Raw genomic sequence first — 18,293 nt, 5'->3', positions numbered from 1 at the left:
AAGATCATGGAAATTCATGCTAAAGTGGCACCAGGGAGAAAAAAAAATCATTATTAACCCATTCTTATATAGAAAAATAGAATAAAAAATAAAATCCATTATTAAAACATTCTTCATATAGAAAAATAACCTTAAAGGCAAAATACACTACAACATACTGCTTACCTTTAGAGCGCCGTAACACAAGCCATACAGTAGGGCTACTGCCACAATGCTACAGATAAAGCTGTAGAGTGCTGCGAGCAGGCTGGTAGTGGCTAGACAGGGAAGGGAAACAAATTAATGTTTTTTAAACATTATGGAAATAAAGCAAATCTTAAAAGGGCACTAAAAAGTATTTAAAATAGTATATTAACTATAATTAAATCTTTTCATTTGATTTTTAAAAATGCAGTTACTTCGTCCTGTGCATTCAAAAAATTTTGAAATAACAAAGACTTACTATCCAAAATTTTTTATACAAGATAAAATATATTCACCTTGGTAGTAGTGAACATTTATACACAGCAAAAAACAAAACCAAAAATTGGCCCTGGCCAGTTTGGCTCAGCGGCTGGAGCGTCGGCCTGAGGACCAGAGAGTCCTGGGTTCGGTTCCCGCTTCTGGCTAGGGGCGCATAACCAAAAAAAAAAAAAAAAAAGGTGCCTATATTATGTTTCAAAAATGTATCTTATGCCCAGTTGGTGTGGCTCAGTGGACTGAGTGTTGTCTCATGGACTGAGTGGTCCCAGTTAGATTCCCAGTCAGGGCACATGCCTGGGTTGCAGGCTCAATCCTCAGTAGGGGGCATGCAGGAGGCAGCCAATCAATGTATCTCTCTCACATTGATGTTTCTCTCTCTCTCTCTAAAAAAATCAATAAAAACATATTGTTTAAAAATGTATCTTATTATATTCACAAAAGTGGGAATGGGGAAATGAAGCTTGCTGAGGCCTAAAAAAAGAAACTGAAGTTACATTAAGTAGTCACTGAAAGATACTAGTCTATGTAAATAAAACCTATGTTACCCACAGAAGTAAACTGTATTCCCATGTGTTTGTTAATTCTTACAAAAAAGAATAGATCTAATTACTAACAATAGCAACAACAAAAAATAGAGCCAATGGGATTACCAGTACTAAGAAATAGGGAATGGCTAAGATAGCCAGGCTTTATTTTTAAAAGGTGAATAACAGATTTTCTTTCATGGTTAATTTTATATCATTACCATAAAAGAGATCTATAGGAAAATTTTTTCCTTAAGAGATATTAAAAAATAGCACCTTGTACAAGTCTGTAAATCACAATATGACAAAGCCCACTGTAATAAATTACCAACACGGGTTTAGATTAATATAGCACCTATAACGGTCCCTAAATACTAAAATTCTTCTACCCATTAAGCTATGCTGAAGACCAGCCCAGTCTTAATTCACATCTCTTTCAAAATTTTTTCAAAACATCAAAAATGCTCTAGATACATAGCAACATAGAAAAAGCTTGCCCTGGCAGGTTTGGCGCAGCAGTTAGAGCGTTGGCCTGTGGTCTAGAGAGACCCAGGTTCGGTTCCTGCTAAGGGCATGTACTGTGGTTACAGTTTGTCCTCGGCCCTGGTTGGGTCATGCGGGTGGCAGCCACTTGATGTGTTCCTTTCACGTCGATGTTTCTCTCTCTCTCTCTCTCTCCCTCCCTCCCTCCCTCCCTCCCTCCTGCTCTATCTGAACAAAAAATGGAAAAATGTCCTTGGATGAGGATAAAAAAAAAAAAGCTTAATTTCTATTTTAAAGGTAAGTCATAATATGAGCAGAGATAATTTCAATGCATACATTTGGAAGATAAATGAGGACTGCAAATGTGAGGTATGAAGACAAATAAACTATAAAGTTACAATAATTTATTTTCCTTTTGTATTATTTCTCTAGTCATATACACGTCTTTCAGAAAAATTTAAATGGTTAAACCAAATAAGAGAATATAATATTTTAACCACAGTGGTTGCCCATAGTGTTATTTTCAGGTTATGCAAACCATCTCTATTCCAGTGTAAAACTGGTCTTACTTATTTTGAAAATGAAGTATACATATAATAGGGAAATACATTTCTAAGTATGTCAGTTAATATCCATACATTCTACTCTAAAAACAGAGTTAATTCTAATAAGCTTATTTAGTAAAATGCTTTGACTAAAAGCATTCTGGTTTTGGTGATTTCTGTTCCCATTTTAAAGATAAAACAAAGCACTAATACCAAACACAGACATACCAAATGCATACACCAATTCAAAATCCAAATATAATGCCAAGTATAAGAGTTCAACTTGGGATAGACGAGCTTTCATAAATATTTCACAAGTCTATAGAGGTTCCATGTAAACTCATTATAACTAAGTTATCAGTTCTTACAAATCAACTCCACTATTCTTATATTTTTTACTAAAGTAGCAGACTTGATTGCTTTTTCCTATCTACAAATTAATTCCTACTCAGTCATCAATTATTAAATAAGTGTACTTTCTTTCTAATTTCAATGTATTACTTTTCTTTTTAATTCCAGTTTATTATTTTTCAGTTTATTATTTTGTTGAGGAAGTACTCACCATTACCACCAAAGATATGAATATCCAATTGTTCACAAAGGTACATCACAAATGTATTCACCTGAGGCAGGAGACCAATGAAAAATACTATTGGGAAACAGAGTGTAAACACTATAGAAGAAAAAAAAAAATTAAAAATAGCATACCTCATTCATCATTTTGTTCATTTAAGATCATAAAATGATAAACAGAAATACAAAATTAGCACAAACTATAAAGCAATTTTTTACAAAGATATCATTTTACATTAGTTCTCTCGACCTAACTGCTTGGGTATTAAATAATCTTTTCAATTATAACAGCTTTTAAAATTGTTTCAATTGCCCTGGCAAGTTTGGTTTAGTGATTAGAGCCTAAGCCCGAGGACTGATGGGTCGTGGGTTTGATTCCTCTGATGGGTCGTGGGTTTGATTCCTGGTCAAGGGCATGTACCTGGGTTGCAGGTTCAATCCTCAGCCCCAGTTGGGGTTGTGCAGGAGGCAACCAATGAATGTGTCTCTCTCACATCGATGTTTCTCTCTCTTCCCCTTTGTCCCTTCCACTCTATCTAAAGATCAATGGGAAAATATCCTTGGGTGAGGATTAACCAAAAAATACACAAACAACAACAAAAAACTGTTTCAACCATTTTCACACAATAGGAACCTGAGCTACAGAATCTAAAGGAAACCTTTCATCATCTCCTTTAAGAACAGAATAATTACCATATTTGCTCATCATTAGCTTTCCTTCCTTCTTAATAGTCCTATAGTTCTATTCCTCACTGAGAGGATTACAATAAACAACAAAATAAGCCTTTTAAAGCTATTCTTTTCTATATAATTGATCTATTTATCAGTAAACTGTATACAAATAAATTAATGTCAAGATCTGAGATATTTTCAACATAACTCACCAATAACTAAATCCCTGGCTGATATAAGCACCAGTGGATTGGTGAAAGTTATTCCGTACAATTTGAACTTAGTTGTAGTAAGGTTTCTGCTTCCATAATCCAAGAGCCAAATAAGACCACAACATAAGCAGAAATAAACTGGTCTACTGTAGGCAATGATACGATTATGACCCTGAAAATGATAATAAAAAAGCAGTATAGTTAATTTTAAGAGTCACAACTAGCTATTGAGATTTTTGATGGCTTCTATTCTAAGAATTCAAAATGTTTCCATATGGAAGCCTGGTCTCTGACTGCTGCAAAAATGAATTACAGATATGGGAAGGAGGAAGAACTGAATAAACCCTGTGATACTGGATTGAATTAGAGGTATCAGTATGAGCTCATTATTTGTAATATGTTTATAAGTAGATAGATATAAGAACAGATGTGTATGTCTATGTATATAAAGTTGACCCTTGAACAATTCAGGGTTAGGAGCACTGACAATCCCCCAAGTTGAAAATCTGTATGTAACTTCTGACTCCCCAAAAACTTAACTAGTAATAGCCTACTATTGACCTGAAGCCTTACCAATAACATAAACAGCTGATTAACATATATTTTGTATGTTACATATATTATATGCTGTAGTCTTTCAATAAAGTAAGCTAGAGATAAGAAAATGTTATTTAAAAAATCATTAGGAAGAGAAAACATATTTACAATATTTATTGAAAAAAATCTGCACATAAGTGGACACATGCAGTTCAAACCCTTGTTGTTCAAGGGTCAACTGTATGTATGTATGTGTGTACATATGTATATATACATACATATATTTCCTAGCTTTATCCAATGAGAGGACCTAGAAGCAATGTCATTCTCGTAATACAGACTACTACCATCCAGATTTTAGTTTATATATACCACTACTCACTAAAAAGAACCAGTGCTCCATAAAGAAAAAGTTTCAGCCCTGGCCAGTTTGGCTCAGCGGTTAGAGCATCAGCCTGCGGTCCCGAGAGACCCGGGTTCGGTTCCCGCTAAGGGCATGTACCTTGGTTGCAGTTTGTCCCCGGCCCTGGCTGGTCATGCGGGTGGCAGCCACTCGATGTGTCCCTTTCATGTCGATGTTTCTCTCTCTCTCTCTCTTCCCCTCTCTCCCTCCCACTCTACCTGAACAAAAAAAAAAAAAAAAAAAAAAGAAAAGGTTTCAGACTAGGGTTGGGAAAATATAAGATGAACTTGGAATACATTGTTGTGCCAAAAAAAAGTAGGAAATACTTAAAGAATGATAAGGATATATCAAAAGGACACAGAAGGCAGCTTGATGGACTCCCAAATACCAAAATGACCAAATCAGAAACAATTTGGGAATCAAAATAAATAATAGTAGTAACAGCATATATAGTCAATTGAATAAAATAAGAATCCATGAACCTGGCTGGTGCAGCTCAGTGGACTGTGTCATCTCGTGAACTGAGAGGTCCCAGTTAGATTCCCAGCCAGGGCACATGCCCGGGTTGCAGGCTCTATCACCAGTGGGCAGCATGCAGGGGGCAGCATGCAGGAGGCAGCAGATCGATGTTTCTCTTTCTTATCTCTCTCTCCCTCTCCCTTCCTCTCTCTGAAATCAATAAAAACATATTAAAAAAAAAAGAAAAAAGAAATGCCTTTGTTTCTAGGAATCACAGACTGAGGTATTTAGAGGTATAGGGGCATTGTGTCTACACTCCACTTTCAAATCGTTTAGAAACTGTGTGTGTGTGTGTGTAGTGAGAGAGAGAAGAAGGAGAGAGAGATAGGAGAATAAGAAAGAGAAAAAGGAGAGAGAGAGAGGAGAACAAGAAAGAGAATAACCAAATATGGTGAAATGTTTACACAGGGATCTGGGTGAATGGCATCAGGAATTTTTTATATGGTTCTTGTAAATTCTCCCCACATCCAAAATTATGTCAAAATAAAAATTTAAAGCCAACACTTCCATATATCATTACACTTCAAAAACATTCTTACAAAATAATAAACAAGCAGTTAAAAGAATATCACATGCCTCTGCGTTTTGTTTTGCTCACCTGTTCTCAGTAAGTGTCCCAGTGTTTGGGTGAAACAATTATATTCAAGAAAGAAGATATTGCTATAAACGGTTCTTGGAGTATGATTTTGAAGCCCTTTGGTCTTTCTATTGAAAAAATATTCTAGGGTGAGGTCTAAACCTGAATCATGCTTTATAATAGCATTAGGCAGCTAATACTTTTGTCTAAAGTCACAAAGTGAATAGCAAGATTTTTAACCTCCATTGTGTCCATGGGTCTAAACACAAGATTATTGTATTCCTTCTTTATTCTTGCTCCTAATGATTACATAAACAAAATAATGTAAAGTTTTTCCTACTTCAAAATTCTATTTTTCAATACTTAGTCATGATTTATTGTTCAAAATTTACTAAATAGAAATTATCAAATAACCATGAGTTTATATGAACCAAGTGTACCTAGTTGACAATGTTCTCCTGAAATAGATTGTGAAAAAATGAATTATTATGCTCATTTTCCACTAAGATTTAGAGTCTACAATTATAATGCCATTTTATTTCATGTAATAAATCACCTATGTTTCTAGGAGTGTCTCAAAACTTAGATGAGAATATAATAACATAAATCTTAATTCAATCTGACATATGACCTGAAAAAGGTTTTGATGAATGTTAAAGAACTACTGAGTTATGGGTGTATTAGAGTGACTTACATGTCTGGGGGAAGAAGAATCTGGTTGAACACTCTAAAAATGAAACAGAAAGACAGATTATACTATTGAAGTCCTGGTCATTCTACAAGCAACTTTCAAATGCTTGAAATAATTTCAAGTAAGTATTTTACTACATTAATTCTGGGGAAACATCAACAGAAGATAAAACATCATCTCCAGACAGTGGTGTCACTGTGGTTTTAAAAAACATCTCTAGTCTTCCTGACTCTTAAACGTATTATGGTTAATTAATCATTTGCATCTAGTAAAATGTTTTGGAAATGGAAAACGGTAGACAGAGCCATTCTACTGCTTGGCTCATTACTACAAGTAAGTATGCTATGGTAGAATGCTTTCTTTTTTATCTTAAGATTTTCAATTGCAGGTGACAGTATTATTTTGCAACAGTTTCAGATGTACAGCACAGTGCTGATCATACTCTTCAGGTAGAATGCTTCCTTATGCAGCATCACTCCATTCAGGAAATGTACAAAACGGTATCTTGTAAGAATTCTAGTGCTGCCCACAAATTCCACGTTTATTACACAATTCAATGGTATTTGTATTAAATATATTATTTGCAATTTCATATCAAAATCATCAAATAAGTTGGGCAATATCTTTGTAAGAGACTTTATCAACTTTCTATAAAAATGTCCAATAGGTATAATTACTTCCCAAATCATGACTTTTCTGCCAAGTCCCAGTTCATTTCCAATAGCAAACCCAACAATTTCAGTAGGATGGTCTATCACCATCCTACAATTCCAGATTGGCCCACTACTGAGTCTGGCATGTGGCTCTTGGCAGGATATGCGATGAGGTAATCTTTAAATTCCAACATCTATCCTAAAAGCTTCTGTTCAGGCCTTTCTTATAACTGTTTATGACATTATTACTATTCTTCCAGTTAACTAATTTCAAAAATCTCAGTCATAGTTTCCCTTTATTAAGTTATTAACCATATTAACCTAAAAACAGTAGACAAAATTAATGGGACAGGAAACAATGGAACCAGGGAATAAATTTAAACAATTTAAGACAATTAAGGTGATTGAAATGAAAAGCAAGAATAAAGGCCAGAAATGTTAACATAAGGTCACACATTTAATCAAAGGAAGGAGTAGAGGCTCTAAGATTTTGAGCTGATATACTACTGTCAAACGCAAAGCAACTGGGAAAGGAAAATATTTATCAGAAAATGATGATGCTATTTTTAAAACATGCCAAATGCCTATTAGATAAATAGGACTAAAGCTTGTGAGAAAGGTAAAGACCTGGAGACATAAATCTCGATGTAATTCATATACAGGAACAACAAATAAAGTAATAAACTAGTATGACTTCACTGACAAGGAATTGCAAACTAAGCAGAGAGCCAAATGAAACCCTAGAGAATTCTCATAAATTAAGAAGTGGTCCAAAGAATAAAGAGGGGCTTCCAGTCAAGATTGCGGTATAGGCAAATGTACTCAAATCCTCCTACAACCATATAAAAAATACAACTAAACTTCAGAACAACCATCATTCAGAACCACCTGAAATCTAGCTGAGTGGAAGTTCCACAACTAGGGAATTAAAGGAGCCACATAGAGACTGGTAGGAGGAGTGGCTACATAGACTGGTTTGGTCTCACATCCATGTGTGGCGGTGATTAATCGGGAGGGATATCTTCGCTGCATAGGTCCCCTCTGAGAAGCAAGGGTTCCCACCTGACATCAGACTCCCCAGACATTGGTTCCAGTGCCAGGAGACAAGTCCCCATAACTTTGGGCTGTAAAAACCAACAGGGATTATGGCTGAGAAAAACAGAGGCTTCTGGAGTACCAGGCACTTCTTAAAGGGCCTATGCAGACTTATTCAGCCTTACTCCCTCTGAGCTCCCAATGCTGAGGCTCCAGTGCCTGAAAGGAACAAGGAACATAGGGAACTAAACTGTTGGACATCAGGACAAGAGTTGGGGGGAGCAGCTTTCTGCCAGACAGAATTGTAAGTAGAGGTCATTATTCCTTTGCTGAGCCCTCCTCCCACAGAACCAATAGGCAGTACCATATCAGAGTCTACACCAACCTGGCTATCACTGTTCATCCCGAGCCCCACCCTACACAATTTTCAGGCTCATCCAAGGTTGCCAGTGGCTTTTCCATACAACTAGCCTCTCTTGTTTCATGCTTCAGACTTTCCTAAAATCTCTCCAACAAGCAACATCTGGCCTTTGTATGCCCCTTCTTGCTAAGTGGCCCCAGGTCTAACACTAATGACAGCCTACCCTGGTTCACAGTTTGGTCTCTCTGGGCACCTCCAAGCCCAACACAAGTAGCAGCCATCTGCAGATCGCTCAGGTGGAAGTTGACCTGGCACCTTCCAGGAGGCCCCAGAGTCAGTGCACCCAGTGACAGCTTCAGACCATGCGGGATTACAACTTTACCACCTCCATGAGCAACACACTCAAGGGATGAACTCAGTGAGCACCAAAACCCCACTGAAGTAAGTCCTGCTGCCCACAGGGTTGTCTCCTGCACAACAGCTCCTCTGCTGTAGTCACAGCTGGTTCTCACAGCAGACTGACCTGGGGGCAATCCCTCCCAGTGACACCAACAGTAATCAAGGCTCAACTACGACAGGACTATGCAAACAGCCCACAAAGGGGTGTACCTGGAGAGGTCAACTCGGGTGACTGGGGAGGCTGTGCCACTGGACCCTACAAAACACTTACTACACAAGACCACTCTATGAAGCCTGGGAGATGTAGCAGCTCTACCTAATACATAGAAACAAACATAGGGAAGTAGCCAAAATGCAGAGACAAAGAAACATGTCTCAAATGAAAAGAACAGGAGAAATCTCCAGAAAAAGAAATAACTGAAATGGAGTCAAGCAAATTACCAGATACAGAGTTCATAACAATGGTTGTAAGAATGCTCAAGGAACTTAGTGAAAACTTCAACAGCATAAAAAAGGGCATTGGAACCATAAAAAGGAACCAGTCAGAAATGAAGGCTACACTAACTGAAATGAAAAATCATTTACAGGAAATGAACAGTAGAGGACACTGAGAATCAAATCAGTGATTTGAAATATGAGGAAGCAAAACATACCCAATCAGAACAGCAAATGAAAAAAAGAATCTAAAAATATGAAGACAGTGTAAGGAGTCCCTGGGACAACTTCAATCATACCAACATTTGTAACATGGGGGTGCTGGAAAGAGAACAGAGAAAGCAAGAAACTGAAAACCTATTTGAAAAAATAATGACAGAAAATGTCCCTTACCTGGTGAAAGAAACAGACATGTACAAGTGTAGGAAGTAAAAAGAGTCTCAAATAAGATGAACCCAAAAAAGCCTACACCAAGATACATCATAATTAAAATGTAAAGGTTAAAGACAAAGAAAATCTTAAAAGCAACAAGAGAAAAGCAGTTAGTTACCTATAAGGGAGCTCCCATAACCTGTCAGCTGATTTTCAATAGAACTTTTCAGGCCGGAAGGGAGTGGCAAGAAATATTCACTGGTTGAAAAGCAAGGACCTATAACCAGAATTATTCTACACAGCAAAGCTATCATTTAGAATCAAAGGTCAAATAAAGAGCTTCTCAGACAAGAAAAAGCTAAAAGAGTTCATCACCACCAAATTAGTATTATAAGGACTTCCGGTCAAGATGGCAGTGTAGGTAAACACAGTATCACCTCCTCCCACACCACATCAAAATTACAACTAAACTACAGCACAACCATCCAGAACCGCCTGAAATCAAGCTGAATGGAAGTCCTACAACTACAAAATTAAAGAGGAAACCACTTCGAGATTGGTAAGAGGAGCGGAGGCGTGGACGGGCTGGTCCCACACTCACGTGTGGTGGATAAAAATTAGGACACCTCGGCTGGGAAAGTCCTCCCTGAGGACTGAGGATCCCCTTTCCACACCAGGCCCTTCAGCTCGGTTCCAGTGCTAGGAAGAGAAGTCCCCATAACTTCTGGCTGTAAACATCAGTGGGAAGTGAGGCTGAGGGAGGCTGAGGCTGCTAGAGCCCCAGGCAGCTCTGCACACACTTACTCGGACCAGCTCCCTCTGAGCTCCAGCTCCCTCTGAGCTCCAGCGCAGAGGGGAGGCAGCCTGAAAGACACCAGAGACATACAGGAAGAACTGAGCTGTTTGGCATCGAGGTGAGGACTGGAGAGGCAGCTCTCTCCTGGACAGATGTGCTGGCGGAGGCCGTTGTTCCTTTGGTGAGCCCTTCCGGCACAGGGCAGGCAGTTGGCCGCCATATCTGGGACTCCAGCAACCTGGCTCACATTGTTTGCCCCACCCTGGTTTGCCCTGAGGCCCTGCCCCACCCAACTTTCTGGCCCACCCAAGCTGTTTCCAGTGGCTTGGTAACCAAGAGATTGGCCTGCTTTGGCTCCTGCTTCAGATTTTCCTAAATTCTCTCAAAAAAGCAGCATCTGTCCACAGCTAGCCCCATACCTCTCGTTAAGTGGCCCCAGGCCCGGCACTAGAAGCAGCCAGACTTGGTTCATAGCTTGGCTTCACCGGGGCACCTCCAAGCCCAGCACAAGAAGCAGCCATTGGCAGATTTCTTTGCAGCTTATGCCTGTTGGCCCTGGGTAGAACACAGGCAGTGGCTGACCTTACCCCAGAGCCAGCACACCCAGTGGACAGCTTCAGACCATGTCGAAGCACCACCACCCAACCACCTCCACAAGTGACACACTCAAGGAGTGGACTCAGTGGGTACCAGAGCACTGCTGAAGTAAGTCTTGCTCTGTGTGGTAGGCCCCTGCACAGCTGATCATCCAAGGTAGTCAGAGGTTGGTGATCAATGGGCATAGCCAGTCCTTGCAGCGGATCAGCCTGAGTAAAACCCTCCCACTGATATGCCAACAGCAATCAAGACTCAATTACAACAGAAGGGTGTAAAGCCCACACGAGGGGTGCACCTCGAGGGCCCAGCTGAGTGATCAGGGAGGCTGTGCCACTGGACCTACAGGACACCTACTACAACCGGCCACCCTAAGAAGCCTAGGAGACACAGCAACTCTACCTAATACATAAAAACAAACACAGGAAGGCAGCCAAAATGAGGAGACAAAAAAACATGTCCCAAATGAAAAAACAGAATGAAACTCCAAAAAAGAACTAAATGAAATGGAGATAAGCAATCTAACAGAGGCAGAGTTCAAAACATTGCTTATAAGGATGCTCAATGAACTTAGTGAGGGTCTCAAGAGCATAAAAAAGGACCAGTCAGAAATGAAGGAGGCACTAACTGAAATAAAGAATAATTTACACAGAGTCAATAGTAGAGTAGGTAAAGCCAAGAAGCAAACCATCAGTTTGGAATATAATGAAGCATAAAACACCCAATCAGAATGGAAAAAAGAATCCAAAAAAATGAGGATAGTATAAGGAGCCTGTGGGGCAACTTCAAGCATACCAACATTTGCATCATGGAAGTGCCAGAAGGAGAAGACAGAGGGCAAGAAATTAAAAACCTATTTGAAAAATAATGACAGAAAACTTCCCTAACTTGGTGAAGGAAACAGACATACAAGTCCAGGAAGCACAGAGAGTTCCAAACAAGATGAACCCAAAGGGGTCCACACCAAGACATATCAAATCATCAAAATGCCAAAGGTTAAAGACAAAGAGAGAATCTTAAAAGCAGCAAGAGAAAAGCAGTTAGTTACCTACAACGGAGCTCCCATAAGGCTATCAGTCAATTTCGCAAAAGAAATTTTGCAGGCCAGGAAAGAGTGGCAAGAAATATTTAAAGTGATGAAAAACAAGGTCCTACAACCAAGATTACTCTATCCTGCAAAGCCATCATTTAGAATTGATGGACATATAAAGAGTTTCCCAGACAAAAAAAAGCTAAAGGAGTTCATCACCACCAAATCAGTATTATATGAAATGTTGACGGGTCTTCCTGAAGAAGATAAAAAAATATGAACAATAAAATGGCAATAAATACATGTCTATCAACAATTGAATCTACAAACAAGATGAGCAAGCAGAACAGAAACAGACTCATAGATACAGAGAACTTTTTGTTGATTGCCAGATGGGAGGAGAGTTGGGTGAAAAAGATGAAGGGATTAGGACTGATGAACCTCAAAGGGAAGGGGGGAAGTGGGGTGGGAAGAGAAAACCAAAGAACTTATATGAATATATATACATAACCAATAGACACAGACAATATTGTGGGGAAAGCAGGAGGGGGCCGGGATTGGGGAGGAGGGTGTCAAGGTGGGGAAAAAGATGGACATCTATAAAACATTCAACAATAAAGTTAAAAAAAAACAAAAACAGTATTACAAGAAAAGGGTCTTCTTTAACAAGAATAAGAAGAACAAAAAGATTAAAATATAAATAATAAAATGGCAATAAATACATATCTATCAATAATTACATCTAAAAATAAAAATAAACAAACAAGCAGAACAGAAACTGACTCATACATGCAGAGAACATTTTGATGGCTGCCAGAGGAGAGTGGGGTTAGGGACTTGAGTGGAAAAGGTGAAGGGATTTACAAGTACAAATTAGTAGTTACAGAATAGTCATGGGAGTGTAAAGCACAGCATACGGAAGAATATAGTCAATATTCTAATAATTATGTATAGTGTCGGATGGGTATGAGATTTCTCAGGATTATCACTTAGAAAGTTTTATAATGTCTAATCGCTGGGTGTATACCTGAAACTAACATAATACTGTATATCAACTGTATTTGAGAAATAAAAAATGATTTTTAGAAAATAACAAAAAGCCATCAACAAAGGAAAATAAAGTTATCTGAAAAGTAGGATAATCATCAGGGTAGTATAAAGTCAAAGACAGTAAGGAGGAGAATATAAAAATAGAAGATAGTATTTATAGGTGTTAAGTGAATACTCACAGAGAATGAAGCCTAAGAAAAGGACATAGATTTGGCAATTTAAGATTATTTGCAACCACAAAGACTGTAATTTCAGAACTGCAATAAGGAAAAAAGTAAGGATGGGCCCTGAAGAAATGAAGCAACTGACATAGGTGGCTCATTCCAGATGCCTATCTATAGACATCTGGACAGATGATGGTATAAACACAGCTAAAAAAATAATTTTCAGGATGGAAAGAGTGTTCTTCATGTTAACATATTAGGCAAACAATATATACAAGCAAGAGTATTTACTAGTTAAAAAAAGAAAGAAAACAGTCCATGTTAACAGTCTACAGATTTTGCATAGAAAGTAAAAAATTGTATTTGATTCTCCCATTTTTGGAAAGGTTAAAATTGATCAATTTTGATAATTTAGAGCTACTATTAAAATAGCTAAAGAACACCAATCTTCTGTTTTCAATGTCCTAAAGGAATATATACATACACACTAGTTTTGACATTACTGTTATCTATCATGATGAATTTTAATTAAGTTTACCTATAGAATAAAAGACTTAAAATATAGAAGTGGGAGAGTTAATGTTGATAAATTTAAAAGAAATCCATTTCAAAAATGCAAATTCTTATTTATGACAAATGCCTATTATTTTCTTTTCATACCAAAAATAGCTTTAAGGAAACTTCATTTACATATCATTATTTTTTAGAGTTGGTATGTCCCTTTTGTTCCCTACCCAATCTAATGTAAACATCCAACAAAAATAAATGAAAAAATTAATATGCTTACAGTAATTCAGTGAATGATATAAAATCTTCTGCCTTTTAATATAAATATTATTCTATAGTCTGAAAAGAAGAGAGATACTGGTACCTTAAGTAGTGAGTACTGACAGCTTGCTATCACCAGGCAGAACTGAAAGACCCAGATATCTCTGAAGAAGCCTTGTATGAGAAGAATAGATCCCAAAAAAGCCACAAGAATAGCCAAGATGACAGCTAACACATTTTCCAGGATCTCACGATTTCTGTAGATAGAAAAATTTATGAGTAGGTATATCATCAATATAAGAAATTAATCAAAGTGAAATAAGGTAAAGTATCAGTATGAAGTTCATATCATGCTTGCTGAGATTTTTTTTGGTACTGTGTTTGAATAAGATTTTGGGTCACACTGAAAAAGAAACTAGTTTATGTGGAAAATTAAAACAAATTTTATGTGCAAATAAAGCATACTATAGTGAATTATGAAGTATTTATTTTAATGCATAATATAGTTTTAATTTCTATTTTAAAAACTTCCATCTTCTTATCATCTTTTTCTGTCAAATTTGTTGCAAAATAACTAACCAACATGGATGGCAAATAAAGAAGCTATACAACGGCCCTGGCCTGTTTGGCTCAGCGGTTAGAGCGTCCGCCTGCGGTCCAGAGGGACCCGGGTTCGGTTCCCGCTAAGGGCATGTACCTCGGTTGCAGTTTGTCCCTGGCCCTGGTTGGTCGTGCGGGTGACAGCCACTTGATGTGTCCCTTCACGTCGATGTTTCTCTCTCTCTCTCTCTCTTCCTCTCTCTCCCTCCCACTCTATCTGTACAAAAAGTGGAAAAATGTCCTCGGGTGAGGATAAAAAAAAAAAAAAAAGAAGCAGCTATACAACGAAACAAGTTTAAAAAATAAAATCTTGCCCTGGCCAGTTTGGCTCAGCGGTTAAAGCATCGGCCTGTGGTCCGGAGAGACCCAGGTTCGGTTCCCGCTAAGGGCACATACTTCGGTTGCAGTTTGTCCCCGGCCCTGGTTGGTCGTGCGGGTGGCAGCCACTCGATGTGTCCCTTCACGTCGATGTTTCTCTCTCTCTCTCCCTTCCTCTCTCCCCCTCCCACTCTATCTGTACAAAAAATGGAAAAATATCCTTGGGTGAGGATAAAAATAAATAAATAAAAAATAAAAAAAATCTCAAAACAGCTTCTAGAAAATTAAATTTAAAAGTTGCTATTTTATATGAAAAAGTGTGTAACCCAATTTTGATACCAAGTGGTTTCATTTTCCCCATCGCTAAATCATCTGAAATAATCTGAAAAGTAATGTATTACAATGACTTAAAACACAGGCTTTTACATATGATGAGTGAAGTCAGTGATCAAGACCATTAGTACTGTCTCTGTAAAAGCAACAATCTGATGCTCAAGATATTACACACAATAATGAAGGTGATTTTTATGCCACACCAAAAAATAAGAGCTGGTCTCATTACTTCTTAGGGAAATTTTATTAACAGAATGTTAAATACTTACTAAAAGTTTCATTTTTAAAGAATATATATTGAAATGGGAACTGACATTCTCGGCAGATCTGCTATACAAAGAAAGCAGGACATAAAACCATGTGCATAGGAAGGTATGTCCTGTTATTTAAAACACATACAGATATGGGTTAAAAAAGACAATATATCAAAATGATACTACTAATAATGGCTCTCTCTGAGTGAAAGGATTATGAATGATCTTTTTGTCTTAAAATATTTTTATATATTTTTCCGTAATAAGTAAAGAATTACACTTAATAACCATAAAAATGTTTTTATTAATCTGTTGTCAGTGCCATATTTATAGTCTTCAATTGACCTAAAAATAAAATCACAAACATCTCTCTACTGTTTCTACTATTTCAATTGTTAGTTCTACCAGATTAAAACACGTTCTGTAGTATTTTCAAAATAATCAACATGTATCTTCTTTGATCTCATATGCCAGTTGTGGAATTCCAGATTTGCTGAATCCATTGATCCTCGTCAATCCTGCTACACCACATACTATACTGCCTGTATTGCTAGACACTGACCTTGTGCTCTCCTTTGGCTTTCTTTAGTTTTTTATTTTGATAAATCCAATTTATCAATTTGTTCTTTTTTTTTTTTATCCTCACACGAGGACATTTTTCCATTTTTTGTTCAGGTAGAGTGGGAGGGAGAGAGAGGAACAGAGAGAGAGAGAAACATCGATGTGAAAGGAACACATCGAGTGGCTGCCACCCGCACGACCGACCAGGGCTGGGGACAAACTGCAACCGAGATACGCGCCCTTAGCGGGAATCGAACCCGGGTCTCTCAGGACCGCAGGCCGACGCTCTAACCGCTGAGCCAAACCGGCCGGGGCACAATTTGTTCTTTTATTAATCTTATTTTTAATGTTACATCTAAGAAATTTTGCCTAATCCAAGGTCACAAATATTTTCCAGAAATTTTATTGTTTTAGATTTTACATTTAGGCCTATGATCCATTGTGAATTAGTTCTTGTAATATGGTGCAAGGTAAGTACACAAGTTCTTTATTTTTTTGCATATGGAAATCTAATAGTTCTAGCATCCATTGTATTTTTCACTTCAGACATTTTAGTTTTCATCTCTATAAATTTAGTCTGGGTCTTTTAAAAAATATATTCCATGTCTCTACCTAACTTTTTTAACATATGTCCTTCACTGCTAATTCTAATACCTGTGACAGCTACAGGTTGGTTTCAACTGATTCATTACTTCCTTCATTATAAATCATGTTTTATTCTTTCTTTGCATGGTTGAAAAACTTTGGACACCAGACATAGTGAATCTTAACTTACCGGGTATGAGAACTCCTAGATTTCTATAAATCTTCTTGAGCTTTGTTTTGCTACTTGAGAACAGTTTGATCCTTTCAAGTCTTACTTTTATGCTTTAATATGTGGCTGTGGAGCAGTGTTCATGCGAGGACTAATTATTCCCCACTTCTAAGGCAAGACTTCCTGAGTATGCTACACAATGCACCATGAAATAGGAATTGTGAGTTTCTTCCATATGGCTGGTAGGAACGGGCACCATTCCTGGCCCTGTGAGAGTGCTAGGCACTGCTCCTCTGTTTCTTTCACATGGTGCTTTCCCTGGCCTCGGGTGGTTTCTTCACATACATTCACTTAGCAATACCCTGCTGAATAGTCGAGGAGACCCACTGCAGATCTGGGGCTCTCTCTGGGCAGAAATCCTTTCTCTGATATCGTCCTATGGACTCCTACCTCCATCTCTAACTCAGAAAGTCTGCTAGACGCTACTTGAGTACCTCCACCCTGCATCACAGCCTGGGAACTCTCTTAAGGCAGTAAGCTGGGGCAACTGTATGGCTCACATAATTTGTTTCCCATCTCTCAGGAATCATTATCTTTTGTTGTCTCATCTCCAATGTCTTAAAAACCATTGTTTCATGCATTTTGTCTGTTTTACACTGTTTCAGGTAGGAGGATAAAGCCAGTCCTTGTTACTCCATGTTGACTAGAAGCAGCAATTAGTCACCAATTTATAATAGACTAATATTGTTTACTGTAAGATTAGTGCTAAGAAATAACAAACAGAAGTTTCCCCTATGCCTTTTATATTTAAGGTCATGTTACCTATAACCTGATAATCATTAACACGTCATTTTTTCTAAGTTTTAAGTATAGTTGCATGATTCTTACTGACAATAAAAAGAACTTTTATTGTATATACATATTAAAATTGCCACAAAAAGTTTTTAATGAACTCAAGAGAGTCAACGTTGGATACCCTATTAACTTAAATTTCATCTCAAAAGGACTAAAATAGAAAACATTCCCAACGTGGTAACCAAGTAAATATCTCATTGAGTTATTAGGGACATTTCGATTTAAAAATAAAATCTGCACACATCTTCAATATCATACTATATTCTCACCTATCAAACAGGGCCAAAAGTGTGAGTCTGTCAAAGTTAATGCCAATCCATAGCTGGGGCAGGATCCAAAAACGATAATAGTGTTTAACCTTTTGGGCAGCATCTTCTGTTGGACCATAAGTAGCTGCCAGGTCTGGGCTTAGATCAATGTCTTGTTGCTCCAACAAATCTGTATCTATGGTCAATAGTCTGTTCAGTCGAATCTGCGGGAGAGAGAGCTAAAAGAAAGTCAGCGTTGAAAGGCTTAAAATATCTTTAATCAAGTCTTCATTCAAGGGTTACTCAATTAGCTTAGAGAAGATTTAAGCCTCCTTAATTTTCTATACTAGTCCACTCATGAATATTTTATGACCATCGGAAACTACAGAAGGTGGCAATAAGTAGTAAGGAAATAAAACAAATTAATCAATAGGCCTTTTGGAAAGGTTTTATTAGGAAAAGTGTTTGAAATCTTAACATTTTATGATTGTTTAGCTAGTAAATCCATTAAAATC

The 18,293-nt window shown here is 37.7% G+C and overlaps 1 protein-coding gene across 7 annotated transcripts in view; it reads right to left on the bottom strand.

The window, feature by feature from the left end:
* PCNX1 (pecanex 1) overlaps positions 1–18,293 on the bottom strand; it is a 173,481-nt gene that overhangs the window by 61,138 nt on the left and 94,050 nt on the right. For 4 of the 7 annotated variants that reach the window (XM_036269327.1, XM_036269486.1, XM_036269573.1 and 1 more), the window contains 6 exons: positions 17,800–18,017; positions 13,959–14,112; positions 6,202–6,234; positions 3,472–3,643; positions 2,577–2,687; positions 166–257 (listed from right to left, as the gene is read on the bottom strand). In XM_036269327.1, coding sequence (XP_036125220.1) covers positions 166–257; positions 2,577–2,687; positions 3,472–3,643; positions 6,202–6,234; positions 13,959–14,112; positions 17,800–18,017 — 780 coding nt within the window. The remainder of the gene's footprint in view (positions 1–165; positions 258–2,576; positions 2,688–3,471; positions 3,644–6,201; positions 6,235–13,958; positions 14,113–17,799; positions 18,018–18,293) is intronic. The other 3 variants (XM_036269713.1, XM_036269405.1, XM_036269786.1) reach the window with 1 other exon arrangement.

The sequence above is a fragment of the Molossus molossus genome, unplaced genomic scaffold, assembly GCF_014108415.1.
Source record: "Molossus molossus isolate mMolMol1 unplaced genomic scaffold, mMolMol1.p scaffold_m16_p_1, whole genome shotgun sequence".
NCBI classification, from domain to species: Eukaryota; Metazoa; Chordata; class Mammalia; order Chiroptera; family Molossidae; genus Molossus; species Molossus molossus.
The sequence above is the reverse complement of the archived record's forward strand: the minus strand, read 5'-3'. Positions and strand labels throughout refer to the sequence as shown.